The following is a 22,140-nucleotide window of genomic DNA, read 5'->3' as shown; positions in this document are numbered from 1 at the left end:
TAAGGCCTTACATCCCAAGAGCTTACGTATTTGGGTTAATTTAACAGTTTCAACTAGAAATGTGCCATTACGAAGTATTCTGACACTTTTTAGAGACCCAGCAATAGTAGTAGTAGTAGTAGTAGTAGTAGTAGTTTGATGAGACCATTCCACAGGGATCCCATTAGACGCCAGGGAAACAACTGCCGACCCGGGCAGAGCCCTGCATGCCTGAGCAAGCCTTATGCAACTGGGGGGTGGCAGGTGCCACGGAGGTTGCCTACTAGAGACTGTTTTACCCCAACAGCCATTCACCTTATCAGCACATAGCACACCTTCAGGTTGAGGTTTTTTATAGGGGTGTGCCTTCCTCACAGTCCAGGCAGTGAAGCCGAGACCCCCATTCTCCAAAACACACGAATTCCACCGCTGCACCGCACGGTGGTCACTGAAGCGTGCCCAGAGCTTACGGTGACAGAGGGCTGACGGTGCTTACCAATCCCCAGCTCAGGAACCCTGGGGTTGCCAAGCCTGTACACAGCAAACGAATGCTGAGGCCCTGAGGGGACATTAAAGGAAGACGTCGAAGCAACTCAGAGGCAGGCTGCTAGATTTGTTCCTGGTAGGTTCGAACAACATATAAGTGTTATGGAGATGCTCAGGGAACTCAAATGGAAATCCCTGGAGGGAAGGCAACATTCTTTTCGAGAAACACTATTGAGAAAATGTAGAGAACTGGCATTTGAAGCCAACTGCTATACGATTCTACTGCCGCCAAGGACCACAGAGATAAAATACGAGAAATTAGGGCTCATATGGAGGCATATAGACAGTTGTATTTCCCTTGCTCTAAATGCAAGTGGAATAGGAAAGGAAATGACATGTAGTGGTAGTACATGGTACCCTCTGCCATGCGCCATACGGTGGCTAGCAGAGTGTCTATGTAGACGTAGATGTAGAAGAAGTATGTCATTTTCTGTATGGTGAAATATTATTTCTTAATTATTGTTATTTATACCTTAATTTTACAGAGTAGCATTATGTGGCAGACCTTCCATTCTGATAGCACTTCATACTGTATTGTCACAATATTCTTCCTGTGTTACATACATATTTTTATGAACTTTTTCCGCACTTTTAATCGCTTAGATACGGTTGAAAAACATTAGACGACAATTTCACAGAAAGGTGTTTTACTTTTGCTGATATTCTCTTGTTATGTCATCTTACTTTTGTCCAGTCAGAAACACCTGACAAAGTACAAGACTTGCAATTCAACTTTTTGTATGGAGGATGCAAATTAACATAATAAAAATATGTAAATGTTAAATCACAAGATGGTGCCCTGCACTACATTCTCACACAGCACCTGCATGGTTGAAAACAATGTTTTCAAATGTTTTGGAAAAGTTAAATAAATATTATGCCCACCTAAATTTTTATACATGGTCCAACAGAAATGGAACATGACTACTTGTATTATTAGTGAACTAACTGTCATGGTGTGTAAGTGCATAATGTTTCTAGCTCCATAAACATCAATCTACTCAGAGGCAATGGATGATCACTTTACTACACATATGATCTTAAAGGCAGAAACTTTATAGTTCCTGTCCTGGTGCACAGAAAACGCGATGCAGATGTATGTGGACTAAAATAGTCCTACTTTGAAGGCAGCTACCACTAATTCAACATATTTTCAATGTATTCAAATTTGTAAAGTCAGTATTATTTCCTCAATGTTGTTACTTGTACTCAACAATCTCTGGTAGAGCCCAAGAATCCGCCTGCAATGAACCGCTTGTCCACTGTCATCGAGTTGAAGAATTCTGATGAAACTCACAGTGTAAAAGACACTATTCAAGGCGAAAAGGCAACAAGTAGATGCTTAATCTCATTTCTTTTTATCAGATCTTTTATATTTATGAAATATTTTACAATGCACTAAGTTCATAAAAGTAATATATTCCACACATATATGTGATTATTAGAAAATACGAACAGTAGTAAATGTAGTGCTATAATATTCTTTGAGAAAAATCTTTGGCACAAATGATAGACCACACATTCTGTTTGGTGTTAAGGCAGAACAGGTTTTTCACAATTAATTTGCTCAAAATCAGTAACATTCATTATGGACAAAGTTGGATTCTAATGCTGCTGAAAAATCTACCACGATTAACTGCCCATAGAGATCAGTTACAAACTGAATATTGCTGTCATGTTAATGTATTGTGATTTAAGACAAAAGCAAAAAATAGAAAAACTGGGATATCCAGTATAAATGATGCACTGATAAGACTGCACAATACATTCAGCATATAGTCTGATGCATTCATTGTCCTTTACATTTTATAAAATTTAGTGCAGGTCAGAATTACCATGGAAAAAGTCAGAAAAACTTAATTACAAATTGTTATCTCCCAACTTTTATTCTTATTATTTCTGGTTAAGTGATAACAAAAACAATGGGAAACATTAGTATCATACAGAAGTGTGCATCTCCTATTTCTGTTCATTTACATTGTTGAAAGGTTTAGGTAGAAATGTTTTTGACAAATAAAAACAATTTTTTTTTCTCTCCATGAGGTTCTACAACAGTTATCCTTCCAAAACACATCTTGTAATACACATACTGCATCCCTATTAACCTCTATTTTCACTATTACAGAAAACAAACATCATCCTGTCTCTCAGTGTGTGTAGATGCTCTCATAAAAAGTGAAAGCCAACTGTTGATTACTGAGCACAGCTCTTAGCAGCTACCCCACGTCAGTCTTGCAACATGGTCCATTTTCCTTTTGGTGGTTCGTATAAATCCAAGTAACTGAAGTTCATTTACAGCTTGAGTAAATCGGGCTCTGTAATTTCACTAAGGAAAAAATAATCAATAAATAAAGATCATATTTCATTGCAGAAACATAACAGATTTGTTGCATACAAATTTTCACAACCAAGAGAGAATCAGAGTAAGAGCAATTACATTCTGAAACTTTATTCATTTATTATGAATATTTCTCTACAACAGAAATCTCATTTTGTATGAAAGAGGTTACACTGAGAGCTATCGCACAAAAGCCCCATTCTGCTACCTCAGACAAGGACATGAGATTGGTCAACAAACTGGTTACAGCAAACAACCAAATATGTGCAACAAATGAAAAATTTCCTATTCTGCTACCTCAGACAAGGACATGAGATTGGTCAACAAACTGGTTACAGCAAACAACCAAATATGTGCAACAAATGAAAAATTTCCTATATTTTGAACATAGAGCTGTTCAAGATATAATCACAGAACTGGAATATCAAGTATGTCATCAGTAGGGACCATATTCGATGACAAATATGCCTGGAAAATACCGTGTATCTTGCATACACTGATGCAGCTGGTTCCACATATTCAGTTCTTGTCACAGATTTGGTGAAAGAGGAACAGTTCAAAAGCAATTACAACATGGAAGTTAAGGACTGTAACATCCTCTATGCAACTCTGATAGCACTCTACAGAAAAGATACAATAAAACTCCAGCTTTGGTGTGAACACAAGCTATGGCAGAGTTGCATTATGTTATGTGTTCAAGTAAGGTAGATTTGAAGTCTCTGTCACAGGTCTTTGAAGCATTTACGACTTTCATTCGAGTCGTGGAATTACCCTTTCAAAGTTTGGCTGGCTGAATCATCAATAAACTTGAATGGAAGGAATCTCCTTTCTTTACAATGTGTCAAAGCAACACAATTTGTCCCACATTACATAGAATCACAACACATTTACCGAGAAAACAAGTACATAAACGGATAGTTGTACAAAACTTTGCCAAAAAGTAATGTGTTAGGAAAGCATCAAAGGATGAGCAATTTCCTTTCAGGTTGCTGGTCACTGCAAGAGAAATTTTTGACAGCACTTTTCTGGGCCTGTATTAAAATCTTGTTTGAAATTCATCATACACAAGAAGTATGAGGTGAGCATTTGTAAAGCTACTGCTTAATTTAACACAGTAAAGACAAAATAATTTGTAACAATTGAATAAATGAATAATCAATGTAAAAAATGAAAATTTTTAGTGAAAGGATACTGTATATGAGGATCAATATTTGAGTTGGGGCTGTCTTCATCACCATCATCACAATCTTCTGCAGGATTTGCTACAGCTGCAAAAGCCTGAAGCCAATCAGCAAGTGAAATGAAACGCCCACTTTCCAAGTGTAGCTTAAATGCGATGCAAAGATCAACCATAGATGGCAGAATAGTTCCTGGCTCTGAAATCTTACAGCAGTCACACTGTAATCATAAAAGTGTGTTACTATATATACTGCAATGTGTAAGTAATGATAAACTTGTAAATATAAACTCTAAGCATAAAAAATAAAAGTGAATATTACAATCTTCATCATAATCGTGAAAAAAATCTTGCATCAAAAACATGTTTTAATGGTCTGCCCTAACATATATAAAACAGTTGCAATTATCATGATTGGCACATAGTTATCAGCTGCTTTGCAGAAACATTAAGCTATGGAATGCATCACAGCTCCAGATAAACAATGTTAAATGTTTCTAAATATTTAAATATTTTAAGAAATCTTCTGAATGCTGTAGAATTTAAAACAACTGATGTAACTAAAAAATTAAGTATGCTGTACTTATCACAACGATTTCTAACAAAAAAACTGTACTAAGCTCATTCCTTTTACCAAAAATTACTTCACAAACAAAGAGGAAAACGAATCAGAAGGATTAATGTTGTATTTCTGGGTGTTCAGCTGAACTGTTGTTTCCATTATATGCACAATATTTCGATGATCAACCCACAGGTACACTGGAGTCTCTCTCTCTCTCTCTCTCTCTCTCTCTCTCTCTCTCTCTCTCTCTCTCTCTGGCTTCTTTTACCAGTGTACTGATTAAAACATTATTTTAACCCTCTTGGAGAGAGAAATACTACACCTACTCTGGCATGCCACGAATCACTGTGGAGTGCATTGCAGAGGAAACTTCCCATCATGAGCACTCGTAAAAATTCATCCCAGAGAGAAAAATTCCGTGATTGTCATATTTGATATGACTCATTAAGCGAGTCTGGGAATATGTGTTGCAATAGGAACAAAATTGATAAGATGAAGATAAAACTTATTTTATCTCAAATGACTGAGTTAAAAACCAACAACAGAAAATACAACAATATAAAATAGGATAGATTGCTACTCAGCAGATAGAGGAGGCACTGAGTGGCAGAGAGGCACACTTAAAGAAGCTATCAGCCTATGTCCTTCATCAGATTTAAACAAACACATACATTCACTTTTCTAGTAGTGGTGCTAGATGGCGATAGTTCACAGTGAGAGTACAAGAGGAAGAGTATGGACAGTCTCTTGAGGTGGCGTCATGCATTTTTCTTGTAGTGCTGATGGATAGCAGTTGTCTAAGGCAATAGTGCACTCCCACTCCAGTCTGTCATATACACCCTCTGTCCAACCGGCATGGTTGAACAGTTCTTCCTTCCCCTTCTCCGTTTTTCCTCTCTCCTCTTTTGCCACCATAGCACAGCCTCCTAATGCTGAACCTAGCAACCCACTCACATGCTCCCACAAGCAGCACTGCAACGCCATTCCCCATCCCTACCCTCCTATGCCCTCACTCCTTTCTCCAGCCCACATCTCTTCTGTACTTCTGATACTAACCCGAGCCCAGCTCGATGCTCACCACAATTGCAGTCTAGTATTGGCATCTGGAAATGACATCAGTCATGTGTGTGCACGAGAGGGTGAGATGCAAATGTGGTGTTTTGTCCCTATCTCACAGAGAACTCAGTCCCACAGCTGATGATATGGAGCAGTCTTCTTTCAATGTGTGTGTCTGTTCAGAGCCAAGTTGTCTAAATGAATTCTTCTTAAATATAGTAAGGTTGGATGTAGATGTAGAAGCTTATCAAGACAATGTGAATTTCATATGCTTGAGAAACAACCCGAACACATATTTCAAATAGCTCGGAAAAAAAAAAAAAAACTGCCTAAAGGGCCATAGAAATTGAAATTTTTGCTTTAAAAAACAAAACCTCATTAGGGTAGTATGAAATACCCACATGTTTCTAATGCCATTTCACAATCACTGCCAGTTATCATAAACCAATCTTTTGAGCAAGGATGTTTTCCAAATGTATTACAATATACAATCACTATTCAAAAAGTGATCATCAGGAGATATGGGGAATTACTGCCCTATCTCTCTTCTGTCAGTACTTTCTAAACTGTTTGAAAAGGTTGCAGCAAAACAAATTCAAAAATTTCTTACAGTAAATGACATAATTTTTACAAACCAGTTCAGATTCCAAGACGGAAAAAGCAATGTAAATTCATTCAAAGAGTTTACTGAAAAGATACGTTCCTCACTAGATAAGTGTAGAAAAGTCACAGGTACATCTAACACAGGCTTTCGATTCAGTGAGTCTCTCGTTACTATTATGCAAATTACTTGATCTATGGAACCAGGGACACTGCTTTACAATGGTTCATCTCTTTCTTAACAGATAGATTAATTAAAACTTCAAATTCAAGAAATTACTTCTCAAAACAAAAGTATTGTCCAAGGATTCCCGCACAGTTCGTTATCAGATCCCCACCTATTCTTTTTCTACATAAATGACCTACCACTTGCTACTGGCGTTAATTCAGTTTTACTTGAGAAATCACTTCTAATTGGAAATGAGGTGCCTGAAAGAATTCCAGAAAGTATCATAAATACTTCAGAGAAATTTCAATCTTGGTTTTATCAAAAGGGACTGAAAGTAAATGTAACTAAAACCAAAAGGATGCAATTTGAAGCAAAATTGTTAGAACGAAGTGAAATAAAGGTAACTTGCAATAATGAGGATATCACGGAAGCAAACCACATGCAGTTCGTATCCCTAAAACTTGGTAAAAATTTAAATTGGAAGGTACATACAAACTGGTTAGCAAACGAACTTAACAGCCTAGCTTTTGCGATGTATATTTTGTCACGTGTCACAATCTTAGACATCAGAAAGTTAGTCTATAACTTTTGCTTTGAGTCAGTTATCCATTATGGCATGATCTTGTTGTGGGGAAATTCAGCAAATGTCATGAGACTCATAATATCACAATTTGGAACATGTGTAGCCAAATAGTGGGCATCATGTAGACCACACTCTCTATTCCTTCCCTTTACACATGATTTATTGTTGTTCTTGTATAAAAGTCAACATACACTTAACTCTTTCGATTTCGACCACAACTGCAGCAATCATCACAGAGAGAATTTTATACTTTCAACACATCATTAAAACTTAGTGCTCAAACACCAGATTATAGGGATTAAAAATTTACAATAAAAGAAAAAGGTAGTCATATCAAGGATTTAGTTTCACCGAAAGGATCACCCTATACCTGTCCGGCGGAAAAGTGTTACTATTCCACTGACAACTTCTTTGAGGATAGTTTACAGTATGAACAAGGAAATTATACATTTACTTTTGCATACTGGAAACTGTAATATGGAACTGCATAGAAACATCTCAGAAATGAACATAACATAATATAAGAAAATGCTGATATGTCGCGAACACATCAAATCAACAATGATTTGAAATTGTATGTTATGAGATGAATAAATCTATCTACTGCCTACCTACCTGCCATTCTGTTCAAGATACCCCACTATGCTTGAACTCAGAATAAGCTTTTAATATTGTCCAACAGATACATATTAAAAGGTACTTTCACGAATGATTTCTGCTCTCTTTCTTGTAAACAGATCTTAACTGTGTTTTCTTCCAACAATTGTGCTAAGTCTTTCCATTTGAGGGATCTGCAGCATATTATGATTAAAAGAAGGGCTAACTTTTATTGTGTTTATTCACCACAGCTATGCACACAGCTAATACCAGTTGGTGTTGAGGCAACTAACTGTTTACTATGGGGTGCTGCCAGCTTCGAACAAGTCCTTAAAATTTAAAACAATTTTCCTGGGAAAATGAATTTTAAAGAAAATTTAGGTAAACTGCTTAAACATGTATAGACCTGTCTATTTAGGAGATGACTGCCAGCTGATTGGAGTGTTAGATGTGTACTGCTAAACGGAAGAAACTGTTGGAACAGAGAGCAGTCATAATGCATGCAAATGAAAATGCTCTTCCCTTGATCACTAATGGAGTCATCACAACAACATGTTATGATAAATATCCTTTTCACAATTATTTCATTAGCGTGTCACTGTCTGAGTGTCAGGAGTGTCTCTTTCTAGATAATTCAGGCGTGTGGTATTTTACTGTCATTGGGGATCAGTGCAAGTGTCTGGATAAACTGGTGTCATTATACAGATTCACAGAGCAGTTAAAGTAATCTTCATCTTTTGGAGGAAGCTGCTTTACATAAACAAGTTTGTGTTTCTATGGAACACTTACAAGTTGAAGAGTAGTAATTTAAAGTAGACTTTTGTATTCAGCTATTTATGCAGTCAACTGCCTTTTGGGGCATTATGAAAATGTTTTCTTTTGAAGTTGTTTTTTAATGTTGAAAATTTCATTTGCTTTCATCTTCAAACTTGATCTTCACAGCAGTGTAATATTATGCCAATAATAGCTACAGATACTTTAGCATGCTTGCCTCTGAGAATCTTAAGTAGCAGATAGGTTTTTTTTGTTTGTTTTTTCTTTTGTTTTAGGGTGCTAAAATAACTAGGGTCATAAGCACCCATGTCAGAACATTAGAACACTAAGACAAAAAAGTAGTTAAAAGCGACTACACGTTAAGCCCAACAGAAGGAAAGACTGTTAAACACATGGTCTTTGTCTTGGAGAAAGACCTGCAAAATACGCCGTAGAGACAATGGAGGTCCTGAATTAAATATTAGATGTCCTTTCCCATACTGGTACGATGGATAAAAAGTCAAACACAGTCAACAGCTCAAGCACCGTTTGCTAAAATGGACGACACCTCAGACAGCAAACATACAGTAGAAAGTAAGTGATTAAAAAAAGGACTTTGAGTCAGGAAATGGTGAACTGTCAAAGATTGATTATAATGAGCACAAAGCAGTGGCCGATCACCACTTAACACATGGTGATGGCTAAAAAGATAGTGCCCAATATGCAACCTTGCTAAGATGATTTCCTCGCGGTAAGAGGGCTGAGAGGAGGTTGGCCAAGCAGCTGGGAAAGGTTTAATCCCCAAGAGCTTATTCCTATGAAGGGAGACCAGTGGTGATACCAAAGTGACATCACCTGCTAACAACACGGAGATCATCAGAAGGAATGGAAGAACTAGTGACCGAGTTAGGAGGACTGCAGTCTTGGCAGCAGCATCGGCAGCCTCATTTCCCATCGAACCAACATGACCAGGGATCCACGTAAACATCACAGTGGCTCCCTCAAATGGAAGCTTTCTTGGACACACGGCAATATGGGATGGACTGCATACAGCACACATAGGCTCTTAAGGGCACCGAGAGAATCTAGCAGATGGCATAATTGATAAGCCTGTGTCACCGGATGTACTGTGTGGCCTGATACAGGGTGAAGAGCTCTGCTGTAAATACTGAGCAGTGTTCCAGAAGCTGATACCGAAAACAGTCAGTGCCAATGGGGAAGGCACATCCAACATCATGGTCAGTCTGAGAGCCATCAGTGTATACATAAGAACTATCGCTAAGTTCCGTGCAAAGATCGAGAAACTTACACCAATAGATGAAGGCTCACACCCACTGGGAAAGCAGCAGATAACGTGTGGTTAAGCTGCAGGAGCAATAGCCGAACAGGAACTCCAGGAGATAACAGAGACGAAGGACACGCTCCATACTAGCAGTCAAAGGGGTCATCGAAGGAGGCGGCACAGATGGGTGGCCGGACATAGCAGACAAATGGCATACATACCTGCTGTAGAGAATATGACGTCAGTATGACAGCACTAGTTCGGTAGCTTCTGCATACAGACTCTAAACCGGGCTAGTTCAGAAGGTGCCAGTGGCCAAATGTATGCCACAATGCTGTACTGTATTTAAACTATGTAAGATGGATGGACGTGCAGATGCATAAATGAAATACCTGTAGTCTAACTGTGAACAGGCAAGGGATCGGTACAAATGGAGGAGGGTGGTCAGGTCTTCTCCCCAGGAAGAACTGCTGAGGACACAAGGACACTGAAGGACCGGGTACAGTGGGTGGCCAGGTACAGTGGGTAACCAGGTAAAACACGTGGGAAGATAAAGAAAGTTTCCTATCAAGTATGAGCTCCAGGAATTTCGTAGTTTCAGTGAATGGAAGAAGAACAACATGCCCAAGATGTAAAGACAGTGGAATAAACCCATCATGCCACCAGAAATTCATACAGTTTTATCAGTGGAAAAGAAAAAGCCGTTGTCGATGCTCCACGAGTAAAGCCAATTGAGACATTGCTGAAGATACTGCTGAAGGAGACGAGTCTATGGAGAACTACAACAGACTACAAAATTGTCAACAAAAAGAGAGCCAGAGATGCCCACCAGGAGACAGGCCATAATAGGGTTAATGGCAATAGCAAAGAGGACAACATTCAGAATGGAGCTATGAAGCACCCCGCTTCCCTGGATAAAGGTGCCCCACAAGGCAGAACCTACATGTAACTTGAAAACTCTGTATGCCAGTCCCCCTGCAGGTGTCACAGGCTTTCTCCAATTCAAAAAACACGGCTGCAGTCTGGTGTTTCCACAGAAAACCATTCATGAAATGGGACACAAAGTGACGAGATGGTCAGTTGCAGAACAGTGTGCTCAAAATCCACATTGTGCAGTGGTTAGTAAATTGCGAGACTCAAGCCACCATACCAGCCAGGGCATGAATTATATGTTCCATCACCTTGCAATTACATCTGGTGAGAGAAATGGGGCAGTAGCTAGAAAAAAGGTGTTTGTCCTTATCAGCCTTAGCTATGTCTCCACACCAGCACCTGGGAAACATGTCATCTACCCAGAGTCGAATGTATGTATGAAGGAGAAAATGCTTGCCTGCAAGAGAGCACTGCTGTAACATCTGAATGTGAACACTGTCCGGCCCTTGGGTGGAACATCAGGATGAAGTGAGAGCATGATCTAGCTCCCTCATAGTAAAGGCGACATTTTAGCATTCAGGATTCTGAAAAGAGAAGGGTATCACCCAAGCCGCCTCCACTTTTCCTATAGAGGAAGGCAGGGTGATAGTGGGTGGAGCTTCAAATCTTCACAAAATGCAGCCCAAGGTGTTGGAGACAGCAATGGGGTCCACAACAACATCTCCTAAGGTCACACCAGAAATTTGGGACTGGATCTTGGTCCCAGAGAGTCGTCAGAGGTCGGCCAACACAATGGAAGAGGGAGTGGAACTGTTAATAGAAGTAATAAATGAAATCCAGCTGAATTTTTTGCTATAATGAAGAATGCAACGATACTGTGCACGCAACTGTCTATAACGAATGCAGTTCTACATCATAGGATGATGGTGAAAAATGCGGAGACCACACCTCCGCCCGTGAATTGCATCGTGCCACACTTCAGTCCACGAAGGACCGGGATACGGTGCACTAAAGGTGAAATGCGACGAAATGGGGCGGGAGAGGGGGTGGGGGAATGGGGGGGGGGGGCAGTGTTGCAGTTGACCAAGAAGATGAAGAAGATTGGCTCTTGCCATTGGTGTGGACGACAGAATGGATATGGTACAAAGGGAGAAGGTGTATCCAGAAAGGGAAAGACATACAGCAACAGCTTGGAAGGAACTGTTTAAGGGGATTGGGTGACAATGGATAGTATCATGGAGAAGAATCTCTAGCCCCCCTGTGCCGGAGCACCATCAACAGACAGGAGATCAAACCAGACTAATTGGAAATGAGGGATGACAAAGTGATCATGGGGACATGGACCGAAGATAACCTTGAAGTAGGATCATAAGAGGATCAACAATTCATTCCAAAGGAGCAAATTCCACAGATATTACAATGGATAATGGACATAGGGTGGACAGAAAAGGGGAAAATCTCACCACAGTTGCCATCAACTCAAAGACCACTGACAGCCGGTGGCTGACAGTGTGGAACGACATTCAGCCAAAGGCAGAAGATCCTGATCCGTAGGTTTTTCGGGTGCCAGTGATTGGCTGGTTGATAGGCTGCCAGTGGTCGGTCTTGGCGACACGGAAGACGGCCGAGGGTGGCTACCACTGGGTGGCACTGCAAAAGAGAGACGCTGTGGCAGGGAAGGAGAGGAACTTTGTTTCTTATGAGCCTTCTTGGAAGCAGGACGTTGAGATGAGGGAGGAGTCGATGGTTGTTAGATCAGGGTATGTGAAAGATCTTCATGAGAAGGCTCTTTACTGGAAGTCTGGGCGTCCAATTTTGGGGCCCGTGATTTAGCAGGAACCAATGAAGGTTGACCCTTAGAGTGAGCAGATGATAGTGGGGATAATGGGCTGGCCGATCTGACAACTGTGGCGCTAAAGGTGAGATCGCGTGGCTACCTCCTTAGTAGTTCGAGGAGAGGCAAGGACAGTGCTATATTTACCCACTGGGAGCACAGTGGGCTATCTACTGGCAAATAACTTACAAGCAGCAAAGTAAGACATCTTTTCCTTCACTCTAGCTTCCTGAATAATTTATTAATCTTTAAAAATAGGCCAATCTCTGGAGTAGGCTGCTTGGTCACCCAAACGGTTGATGCAACGAGGGGATGGAGGTCGACAATCACCCTTGTGGGCATCCCTGCCACAGGTTATGCATTTGGCTGTATTGGAACACGACTGGCTGGCATAATTAAACCACTGACACCGATAGCAACGCTTAGGGTTGGGGATGTAAGGGCGAACTGAAATTATCTCATATCCCGCTTTAATGTTCGATGGTAGTTGAACTCTGTCAAATGTCAAGAAGAGAGTGCGGGTCGGTACCAGTTCTTTTTCAACCTTCTTCATGACTCGATGTACGACTGTTATGCCCTGATCAGAAAGGAAATTTTGAATGTCCTCATTTGATAATCTGTCGAGTGATCTTGTATAAATCATCCAGCACAATGAATTTAAGTATGGTGCACTTCCACCTTGACTGGGAAGGTATGTAGCAGTGTAGTTGGAAGCAATTTATGTATCTGGAGGGCACTGTCTCTTTCTAACAAGGTGCCATTTTGTAACTGGGAACAAGACTTTACAGGACCTTCAACTGTGTTGACACCTTTCTGGATTACGAAAGGGTTGACTGTGGAGAAGTCTTGACCTTCGTCAGACTAAGAAACAACTAGGAACTTTAGCACTGATGGAAGAATTGTCCATGGCTGAGACTCATCTAGCTTTCTCTTGTGGAGAGACATCATAGAAGTAGAAGAAACCATTGTAAAAGTATCCCCCAAGATTACCAACGTCTCTGATGGTGCATTACTTCCCAGTGGGGCCCTCTCTGAGGTCACTCCCGCCTTAGATGATCGTCCACACCTCAGGTCACACCTCCCTAGGAAACGATGGAGGGACCAATCGGCACATTCGGAAGGTACCAGCTCGGGTAATCACCCCTCTCTGGGCCTGGCCTTTACCAGGGGGTATTTATGTGTCATGTGGCACCCAGCTCGCGCTATTTGTCCACGAGACACAGAGGGCCATAGATACGGGTTCACAGGTAGATGCTGTGTTTCTTGGCTTCCGCAAGGCATTCGATACAGTTCCCCCCAGTCATTTAATGAATAAAGTAAGAGCATATGGACTATCAGACCAGTTGTGTGATTGGATTGAAGAGTTCCTAGATAACAGAACGCAGCATGTCATTCTCAATAGAGAGAAGTCTTCCGAAGTAAGAGTGATTTCAGGTGTGCCGCAGGGGAGTGTCATAGGACCGTTTCTATTCACAATATACGTAAATGACCTCGTGGATGACATCGGAAGTTCACTGAGGCTTTTTGCAGATGATGCTGTGGTGTATCGAGAGGTTGTAACAATGGAAAATTGTACTGCAATGCAGGAGGATCTGCAGCGAATTGTGCATGGTGCAGGGAATGGCAACTGAATCTCAATGTAGACAAGTGTAATGTGCTGTGAATACATAGAAAGATAGCCCCTTATCATTTACCTACAAAATAGCAGGTCAGCAACTGGAAGCAGTTAATTTCATAAATTATCTGGGAGTACGCATTAGGAGTGATTTAAAATGGAATGATCATATAAAGTTGATTGTCGGTAAAGCAGATGCCAGACTGAGATTCATTGGAAGAATCCTAAGGAAATGCAATACGAAAACAAAGGAAGTAGGTTACAGTACGCTTGTTCGCCCACTGCTTGAATACTGCTCAGCAGTGTGGGATCCATACCAGATAGGGTTGATAGAAGAGACAGAGAAGATCGAACGGAGAGCAGCGTGCTTCATTACAGGGTCATTTAGTAATCGCAAAAGCATTACGGAGATGATAGATAATCTCCAGTGGAAGACTCTGCAGGAGAGACGCTCAGTAGCTCGATACGGGCTTTTCTTGAAGTTTCGAGAACATACCTTCACCGAAGAGTCAAGCAGTATATTGCTCCCTCCTATGTATATCTTGCAAAGAGACCATGAGGATAAAATCAGAGAGATTAGAGCCCACACAGAAGCGTACCGACAATCCTTCTTTCCACGAACAATACGAGACTGGAATAGAAGGGAGAACCGATAGAGGTACTCAGGGTACCCTCCGCCACACACCATCAGGTGGCTTGCAGAGTATGGATGTAGATGTAGATGTAGATATGTGTCCTACTTGTCTACCCGGGGCAGGGAATTACACATTACCCCATCATGAGCTACGTGTGGGAATGCGTGAGTCGGCCCTAAGACATGCACAGGGAGGAAAAAAAAAGGGAAGAATTCTCAAATGCTGCAGCAGGGAAGGTAAAGAGTAGACTCGAGGAAAAGAGAAGGACAAAGTAAGGACAGAGACTTTCCAGTATAGAGATAAAAGAAGAGAAACCACGTCTTACAGTCACAAGTGTCTGTCCCTGGACGTAGGCATAAAACATAAAGAGAGGGGGAATGGGAAGGGGAAGGGGAAGGGAAGGGGTGTGGGAGGGGGAAAGAGAAGGGTTGGGGGGGGGGGGGGAAGGATCGGGGACAGGGAGAGATGTGGAAAAGGGAGGCATGTAGCTGGGAAACGAAAGAAAGTTGCACTAGCTTGGGGTCCTGTGCTTGCCATGCACCTATCCACAAAAGAGTTGTTGACCCCCTGGGAGGGACGGGGGGGGGGGGGGGGGGCGGAGCTCTGTGGTGGTAAGGATAACGGTTGTACCTGGTCATCACAACTGGGAATATGTAGCTCATCAAAGGTTTCCAGGGAGGAGTAAAGCCCCGCAGTCACCCTTCGAAAGCTGCCAATTCGGTTTACATGTAGGTGGTGTAGGAATCAGCAAAAGGATAGCATACGGGGAATGGTCGCTCAAGTATGTGTCAGAGAGAATGGACCACTCGAAATGATGGGCAAGCTGGGCAGTGCAAACTTGGGTGCTCCAGTGTTAAGGCAGATGAGGTCAAAGTTGATTTATAAGGTCAGCCAAGAGAGCAGCGCCTCTCTCATATGTTCGCCAAGAGCCCCAAAGGGGATGGTGCGCATTAAAGTAACCAAGCAGCAAAACAGGATGAGGGAGTTGCCCAATAAGCTGGAGGAATTCCGCCATGGGGAAACCAAATGTTGGAGGGATGTAGACGGTACAAAGAGAAAACGTGAAGCGAGGAAGGAATAATGAGGACTGCAACAGCTTGCCACGGGGTATTCAGTGAGATGATTTGACTACAAATGTCATTCCAGATGAGCAGAATAACTCCACCATGAAATGGAATGCCATCTTCAGGGGGAAGGTTGAAGTGGACTGAAAAGAGGTGCAAGAGATCAAAGTGATCGTGAGGATGCAATTTTGCTTCCTGGAGGCAGAAAAGAAGTGGATGCTGCAATTCCAGGAGTTACCATAATTCCTCCTTGCTGGATACAACACTGTGAATGTTCCATTGAAGGGGAGTCATGACAGGGAAATGGGAGAAGAGAAAAAAGAAAAAATGAAGGGTTGTCACCACGGCGGCTGCCGAGTGCCAGCCCTCAAAGACAGATTGCTACAAGGCGCACAGGCTGGAGGATCCTGCTCCATGCCATCTACAGAGGTGTCGGCATTCTCACTGGGTTGACCAGCTGATTGCAAGGTAGAGAAATGGTTGGAGGTGCGCACTGGCGAAACAGAGGCCAGCCACATAAGGGTAACACACAGCGACGCCACGGAATAGGATCTCTTAGTCGGCGAAGGAGAAGGTCATTTATCTTTTTTGGTTTCTTTGCACCTTTGTGGTTTGCAGATGAAGATTCAGGTGTTTGTTGGTTGGAGGGACATAAGTCTTCGTGGGGGTATTCCTTCTGCCCTTTCCACCCTGCTGGCTGTGTAGCAGGTGATTTTCCCACCAGAAGCAAAAGTTCGTGGCTTGCTGCACAGCTGGAGGAGGAGATGGTAATGCTGCTGTCACAATGGGCAATTTTATGGACGTGGTGCTGAATATGATGTCCCAAGTCTGCACAGCCAAGTCCTTCATGGAATGAGAACAGTATTGTAAGGGCTAGATGGTAAAATGCAGTACTTCCAACTATCCAGCAACTTGCGAGTGACAGGGTAAGGCACATTTTTCATGACCCAGATCTCATGCATCTTCTGGATGGCCCGCTCATCAAGATACATGTGACATTTTTCGGGATGAGGCTGTCTGGTCACCACTAATTGAAGAGATGGTGGGCAATTACCCTAGTGGGCATCCCTACCACAAGTAAAACATTTGTCTGGGTTTTGACAGGACATTTGAGTGTGGTTGTAACATCGACAACGGTAGCAGTACATCGAGTTCACAATGTACGGTCAGACCACACTAAGAATTCAGCTTTTGTTGGGCCTCGATACAAAAAGGATAGCGGTGGAGGAGTGAAGCTGCAAGCAATTATGCTTGAGAATCGTAATTCATCTCCAAAAGCAAAGTGCCATTGTGTAAACAAGAACAGGATTTCACAGGGCCAGCAATTGTATGAACACCTGTATGAATAATGAATGGTTTAACCATAGCGAAGGCCTGGCCACCTTCAGTAAACGATACCAAAAGGAACTGAGGTGCAGCTGGGAGAGTCTTGGAATCATTAGCCTCAATTTGTTTGTGTTTAGTCAGGGTATATATGATCCGGGACAACCGGGAGATCTGGGAAAACCCGGGAATTTCTCATCCGGGAAAAACTCTGGAATTTTTTAGAATTCTGGGAATTTTCATTGTTTTAGTTTTCAGGTTTTGTAATTTTTACTGGTAAGAACCAATACTCTAACAAAGGATATTACTGTATCCCGCTACTGCAGAATAATACTTCAACAATGAAACATAAACAAGAGAAAAAACGAAAATAACTTAAATTGCAAAGGAAATGCGCCATACACAACAATGACACACAGTACTCATGCAAGCCTCTTCCAACAACCAAATGTGTCAAAGGCTTTACAAAGACTATACATGAATCATAACAACAAATTGCCTCTGATGAGTGTGAAGTCACAACTGTTTACATTAGATTCGTTTCAGCAGTTACGAGCAGGCTCATGCGCATACGCAGTTGAGTAGTCGCATTTGAGCAATAGATTCTCCCACTTCTGGCTACAGGAATGTAGCTGTTGGATGTGCAAGCAGCCACATCAAGCAGCTAGATGCTACCGGGAAAAGAGGGTGCCAAATTCATATTCTTGAGGAAAAAAAAAATTGTTTCACAAAGCGCCTAGCATCTAGCGCATGTTGGTTTATCAATTATTCATATGAATCAAACAATGGAAAATCCAGGATGGACTGTAACAATACAAGAGAAGGAAAGTTGCTACTCACCATATAGCGGAGATGCTGAGTCGCAATAAGAACAATAAAAAGATTCACACAATCATAGCTTTCGGCCATTAAGACCTTTGTCAGCAGTAGACACACATACACACACACAAACACTCACGCAAGCACAACTTGCACACACATCTGCAGTCTCAGAGAGCTGAAACTACACTGCGACCAGCAGCACCAGTGCACGATGGGAGTGGTGACTGGGTGGGGGTAAGGAGGAGGCTGGGGCGGGGAGGGGGAGGGATAGCAGGGTGGGAGTGGCGAACAGTGAAGTGTTGCGGTTTAGACGGAAGGCAGGAGAGAAGGTGTGGAGGGGGGAGGGGGTAAGTAGCGGAAAGGAGAGGAATAAAAATAATAAGAAATTAAAAAACTGGCTGTGGCGATGAAATGACGGCTGTGTAGTGCTGGAATGGGAACAGAGAGGGGGCTGGATGGGTGAGGACAGTGACTAACGAAGGTTGAGGCCAGGAGGGTTATGGGACGTAGGATGTATTGCAGGGAAAGTTCCCACCTGCGCAATTCAGAAAAGCTGGTGTTGGTGGGAAGGAGCCATATGGCACAGGCTATGAAGCAGTCATTGAGATGAGGGGTATCATGTTTGGCAGCGTGTCCACTTGTTTTTTGGCCACAGTTTGTCGGTGGCCATTCATGCGGACAGACAGCTTGTTGGTTGTCATGCCTACATAGAATGCAGCACAGTGGTTGCATAAATCACATGACTGGTTTCACAGGTAGCTCTGCCTTTGATGGGATAGGTGATGTTAGTGACGAGACTGGAGTAGGTGGCAGTAGGAGGATGTATGGGACAGGTCTTGCATCTAGGTCTATTACAGGGGTATGAGCCATGACGTAAGGGATTGGGAGGAGAGGTTGTCTAAGGATGGACGAGTATATTGTGTAGGTTCTGTGGAAGGCGGAATACCACGGTAGGAGGGGTGGGAAGGATAGTGGGTAGCACATTTCTGATTTCAGGGCACGACGAGAGGTAATCGAAACCCTGGCGGAGAATGTAATTCAGTTGTTCCAGTCCCAGATGGTACCCAGTTACGAGGGGAATGTTCCCCTGTGGCCGGACTGTGGGACTTTGGGAAGTGGTGGGAGACTGGAAAGATAAGGCACAGGAGATTTGTTTTTGTACAAGGATGGGAGTATAATTACGGTCAGTGAAGGCTTCAGTGATACCTTCAGTATATTTAGAGAAGGACTGCTCATCACTGCAGATGTGACAACCGTGGGTGGCTAGGCTGTACGGAAGGGATTTCTTGGTATGGAATGGGTGGCAGCTGTCGAAGTGGAGGTATTGCTGGTGGTTACTAAGTCTGATATGGACGGAGGTAAGATGTAGCCATCTCTGAGAAGGATGCCAACATCTAGGAAGGTGGCTTGTTGGGTTGAGTAGGACCAGGTGAAGCAAATGGGGCAGAAGTTGTTGAGGTTCTGGAGGAATGTGAATAAGGTGTCCTCACCTGCAATCCAGATGGCCAAAGATGTCATCAATGAATCTGAAACAGGTGAGGACTTTAGGATTCTGGGTTTTTAGGAAGGATTCGTCTAGATGGCCCATGAATAGTTAGCATAGGATGGTGCAATGCGGGTGCCCATAGCCATACCGCAGATTTGTTTGTAGGTAATGCCTTCAAAGGAGAAGTAATTGTGGGTGACGGTATAGTTGGTCATGGAGACTAGGGAGGAGGTTGTTGGTTTCGAATCCATAGGGCGTCTGGAAAGTTAGTGTTCGATAGTAGTAAGGCCATGGGCATTAGGAATGTTATTGTACAGGGAGGTGGCATCAATAGTGACGACCAGGGCACCGTGTCGTAAAGGGAAAGGAACTGTGGAGAGTCTGTCGAGGAAATGGTTGGTATCTTTTACATAGGAGGATAGGTTCTGGGTAATAGGTTGAAGGTGTTGGTCTACGAGAGCAGAGATTCTCTCAGTGGGGGCACAGTAACCGGCCACAATGGGGCGTCCTGGGTGGTTGGGTTTATGGACTTTAGGAAGCACGTAGAAGGTGGGAGTGTGGGGAATGGTAGGAGTAAGTAGAGAGATGGACTCTGGGGAGAGGTTCTGGGATAGGCCTAAGGATTTGAGTAGTGACTGGAGATCCTGCTGGATTGCTGGAATGGGATCACTGTGGCATGGTTTGTAGGTGGAAGTATCTGACAGCTGACGGAGTCCTTCTGCCACATAATCCTTGCGATTCAAAACAACGGTGGTGGAGCCTTTGTCTGCAGGTAGGATTACACGATCAGGATCAGTTTTTAGATGGTGGACTGCGGTTCTTTCTGCGGATGTAAGGTTAGTATGCATGTTGAGGGATTTGGGGAATGATGGTGAGGCAAGGTTCGAGGATAAGAAATTCTGGAAAGTTAACAGGGGGTGGTTTGGAGGCAGTGGGAGGGATCACGATTGGATGGAGGAGTGAACTGAGTTAGGCAAGGTTCAATATTGGTCTCTGGTTGAGACTGATTGGTCAGGTTGGTGGCGAAAAAGTGTTTCCACTGTAGGGGCCGGGAGAAGGAGAGAAGGTCTTTAACTAGTACTGCATGGTTGAATTTGGGAGTGGAGCAAAAGGTGAGGCCTTTGGAAATGACTGATATTTCTGTGGGACTAAGGGTTAGGAAAGGTTCATGACTGTGTTACAGGTCTGTTTAAGTTTTGGGTTCTGTGTGGTGGTGGGAGGGAGTTTTGGAGGGTGGGGTAAGTGTAGTAGGTCTGCGAGACAAGGTTTGTCAGCTATGAGGAGGTGTGGGGGAGGTTTGGAGGTAGTTGTAGAAGTGGTGGACAGTGGTACTCCGAGGCGGGAATAGGAAGTGAGCAGGATGGAGAGCTTTTAAATGCAACATGCTCTGCTCCTACCTTCCTCTTCCTGTTCGCCTTGTGGCGACAAGCTCTCATTTCCAAGTTAAGGGTGGTGCTCTTAATGATAGTTATATTTTATTAGCATTTGTTGTCAGTCCCTTCGCACATAGCCTTTGAAATCCCACTGATGGTGCACAGAGCATCGGAATTCTGTGAACCATACTAAAATGTACACACTTAAAGTTCAAATTTGTATGTCCAGAATCCCAATGAAGTAGACCTCGAACTGATATTAAGCTTTTCAGTGTGGTTTTTGGGATGTAAATTTTCTTGGAGCACTAGTACTGTATTATATCATGTTTGGTTCTTTATTATGAAATAATGCCATCCGTGCTAGAAGATGAAAAAGTGCACTTGAAATGCAGCCCACAGTTGAAACTAGCCAGTACTGTGGAATTAAACATTTTGTTTCAAATACATTGACTGCCTCTGCCGAAAAGGTTAATTAAAGTCAAATTTCTTTAGCAAACAGACAAAAATAACTTCTTTCTTCTGCAATGCAATTAATGCTTGACTGTCAGAATAATAATATAATATAATATAGTAATAAAATAAAATCTAAAACTAATAACAGCCTTCCGTAATTATGTGAATGTATTCTAATTCACTTGATAACTCCCGGCCACAGATATCCATTTTGTTTTCATTTGACGTGAGAATAAATGAAGGGGAAACAGCAAAATCACTAAATGTAAACACTGATCACGTGCAGACTACCCACTATAACTCAGACTGCGCTGCGCATCAGCCCCGGATGTACGATATTTGCGAACTGGATCAATACTAAAAAAAAAAAACGAATTTTCAAAAATATGTTCATCTTGTAGCACACATCTTTCTGAAAAGTCTGAAACATAAAACATATGTGTTCGAGGAAATGTAAGAGATCTTATTTGGTCTTAAGTGTGCCAAAGTGCAGTGCCACGCCTCTTCATACAGCATTCTTCTATCGCACGTCACTATATTTCGCTCTGTGGAATTGTGACGTGTACATTTTGTAATTGATGCCATCAAACTATATTCAGGACAGTGGAAATTGAAATGTCCTGTGGTGCCTCTCCTGTTCCCAGTTGGCCGGTTTCACAGTCTACCCCTCCTTTTAAAAATAAAAAATAAAAAATTTCGCAATTAAAGCAGATGGGATTATTTGTAATTGGGAGAACAAGCTCTTCAGAAAATCTGCACTCTTTATTGCCTATTAGCTAATAACTTGCTGTTTTGTGTGACATAAAATTAAATATAGGATACATAAAACCAATAAAGACAAGAGACAAGCAAGAAAGTACACATTTCTTCAATCCTTATCTCCTAGCATTTTTCTCTCTCTAATCTTGCTACAGTTTTACATGACGTGCTTTCCTTTCTGCGAAAGAATCTGTTACCTCATTAAAGTTCGTCAAACATGTTGCTATGTGAAAAATTGAAATGTCATTTTGTAGTACTGAA

At 42.2% G+C, this 22,140-nt stretch overlaps 1 protein-coding gene across 1 annotated transcript in view; it reads right to left on the bottom strand.

The window, feature by feature from the left end:
* Window positions 1-2,385: 2,385 nt before the first annotated feature.
* The window catches only part of LOC126100859 (origin recognition complex subunit 3), a 107,903-nt gene continuing 88,148 nt past the window's right edge, over window positions 2,386-22,140 (bottom strand). Inside the window, exons 12-13 of the mRNA XM_049911527.1 lie at window positions 4,056-4,261; window positions 2,386-2,840 (exon numbers count right to left, since the gene is read on the bottom strand). Coding sequence (XP_049767484.1) covers window positions 2,735-2,840; window positions 4,056-4,261 — 312 coding nt within the window. The 3' untranslated portion in view covers window positions 2,386-2,734. The remainder of the gene's footprint in view (window positions 2,841-4,055; window positions 4,262-22,140) is intronic.

Source organism: Schistocerca cancellata, chromosome 9, assembly GCF_023864275.1.
Source record: "Schistocerca cancellata isolate TAMUIC-IGC-003103 chromosome 9, iqSchCanc2.1, whole genome shotgun sequence".
In the NCBI taxonomy this organism is placed as follows: domain Eukaryota; kingdom Metazoa; phylum Arthropoda; class Insecta; order Orthoptera; family Acrididae; genus Schistocerca; species Schistocerca cancellata.
Note: the sequence above shows the minus strand (reverse complement) of the source record. Positions and strands in the feature narration are given on the sequence as shown.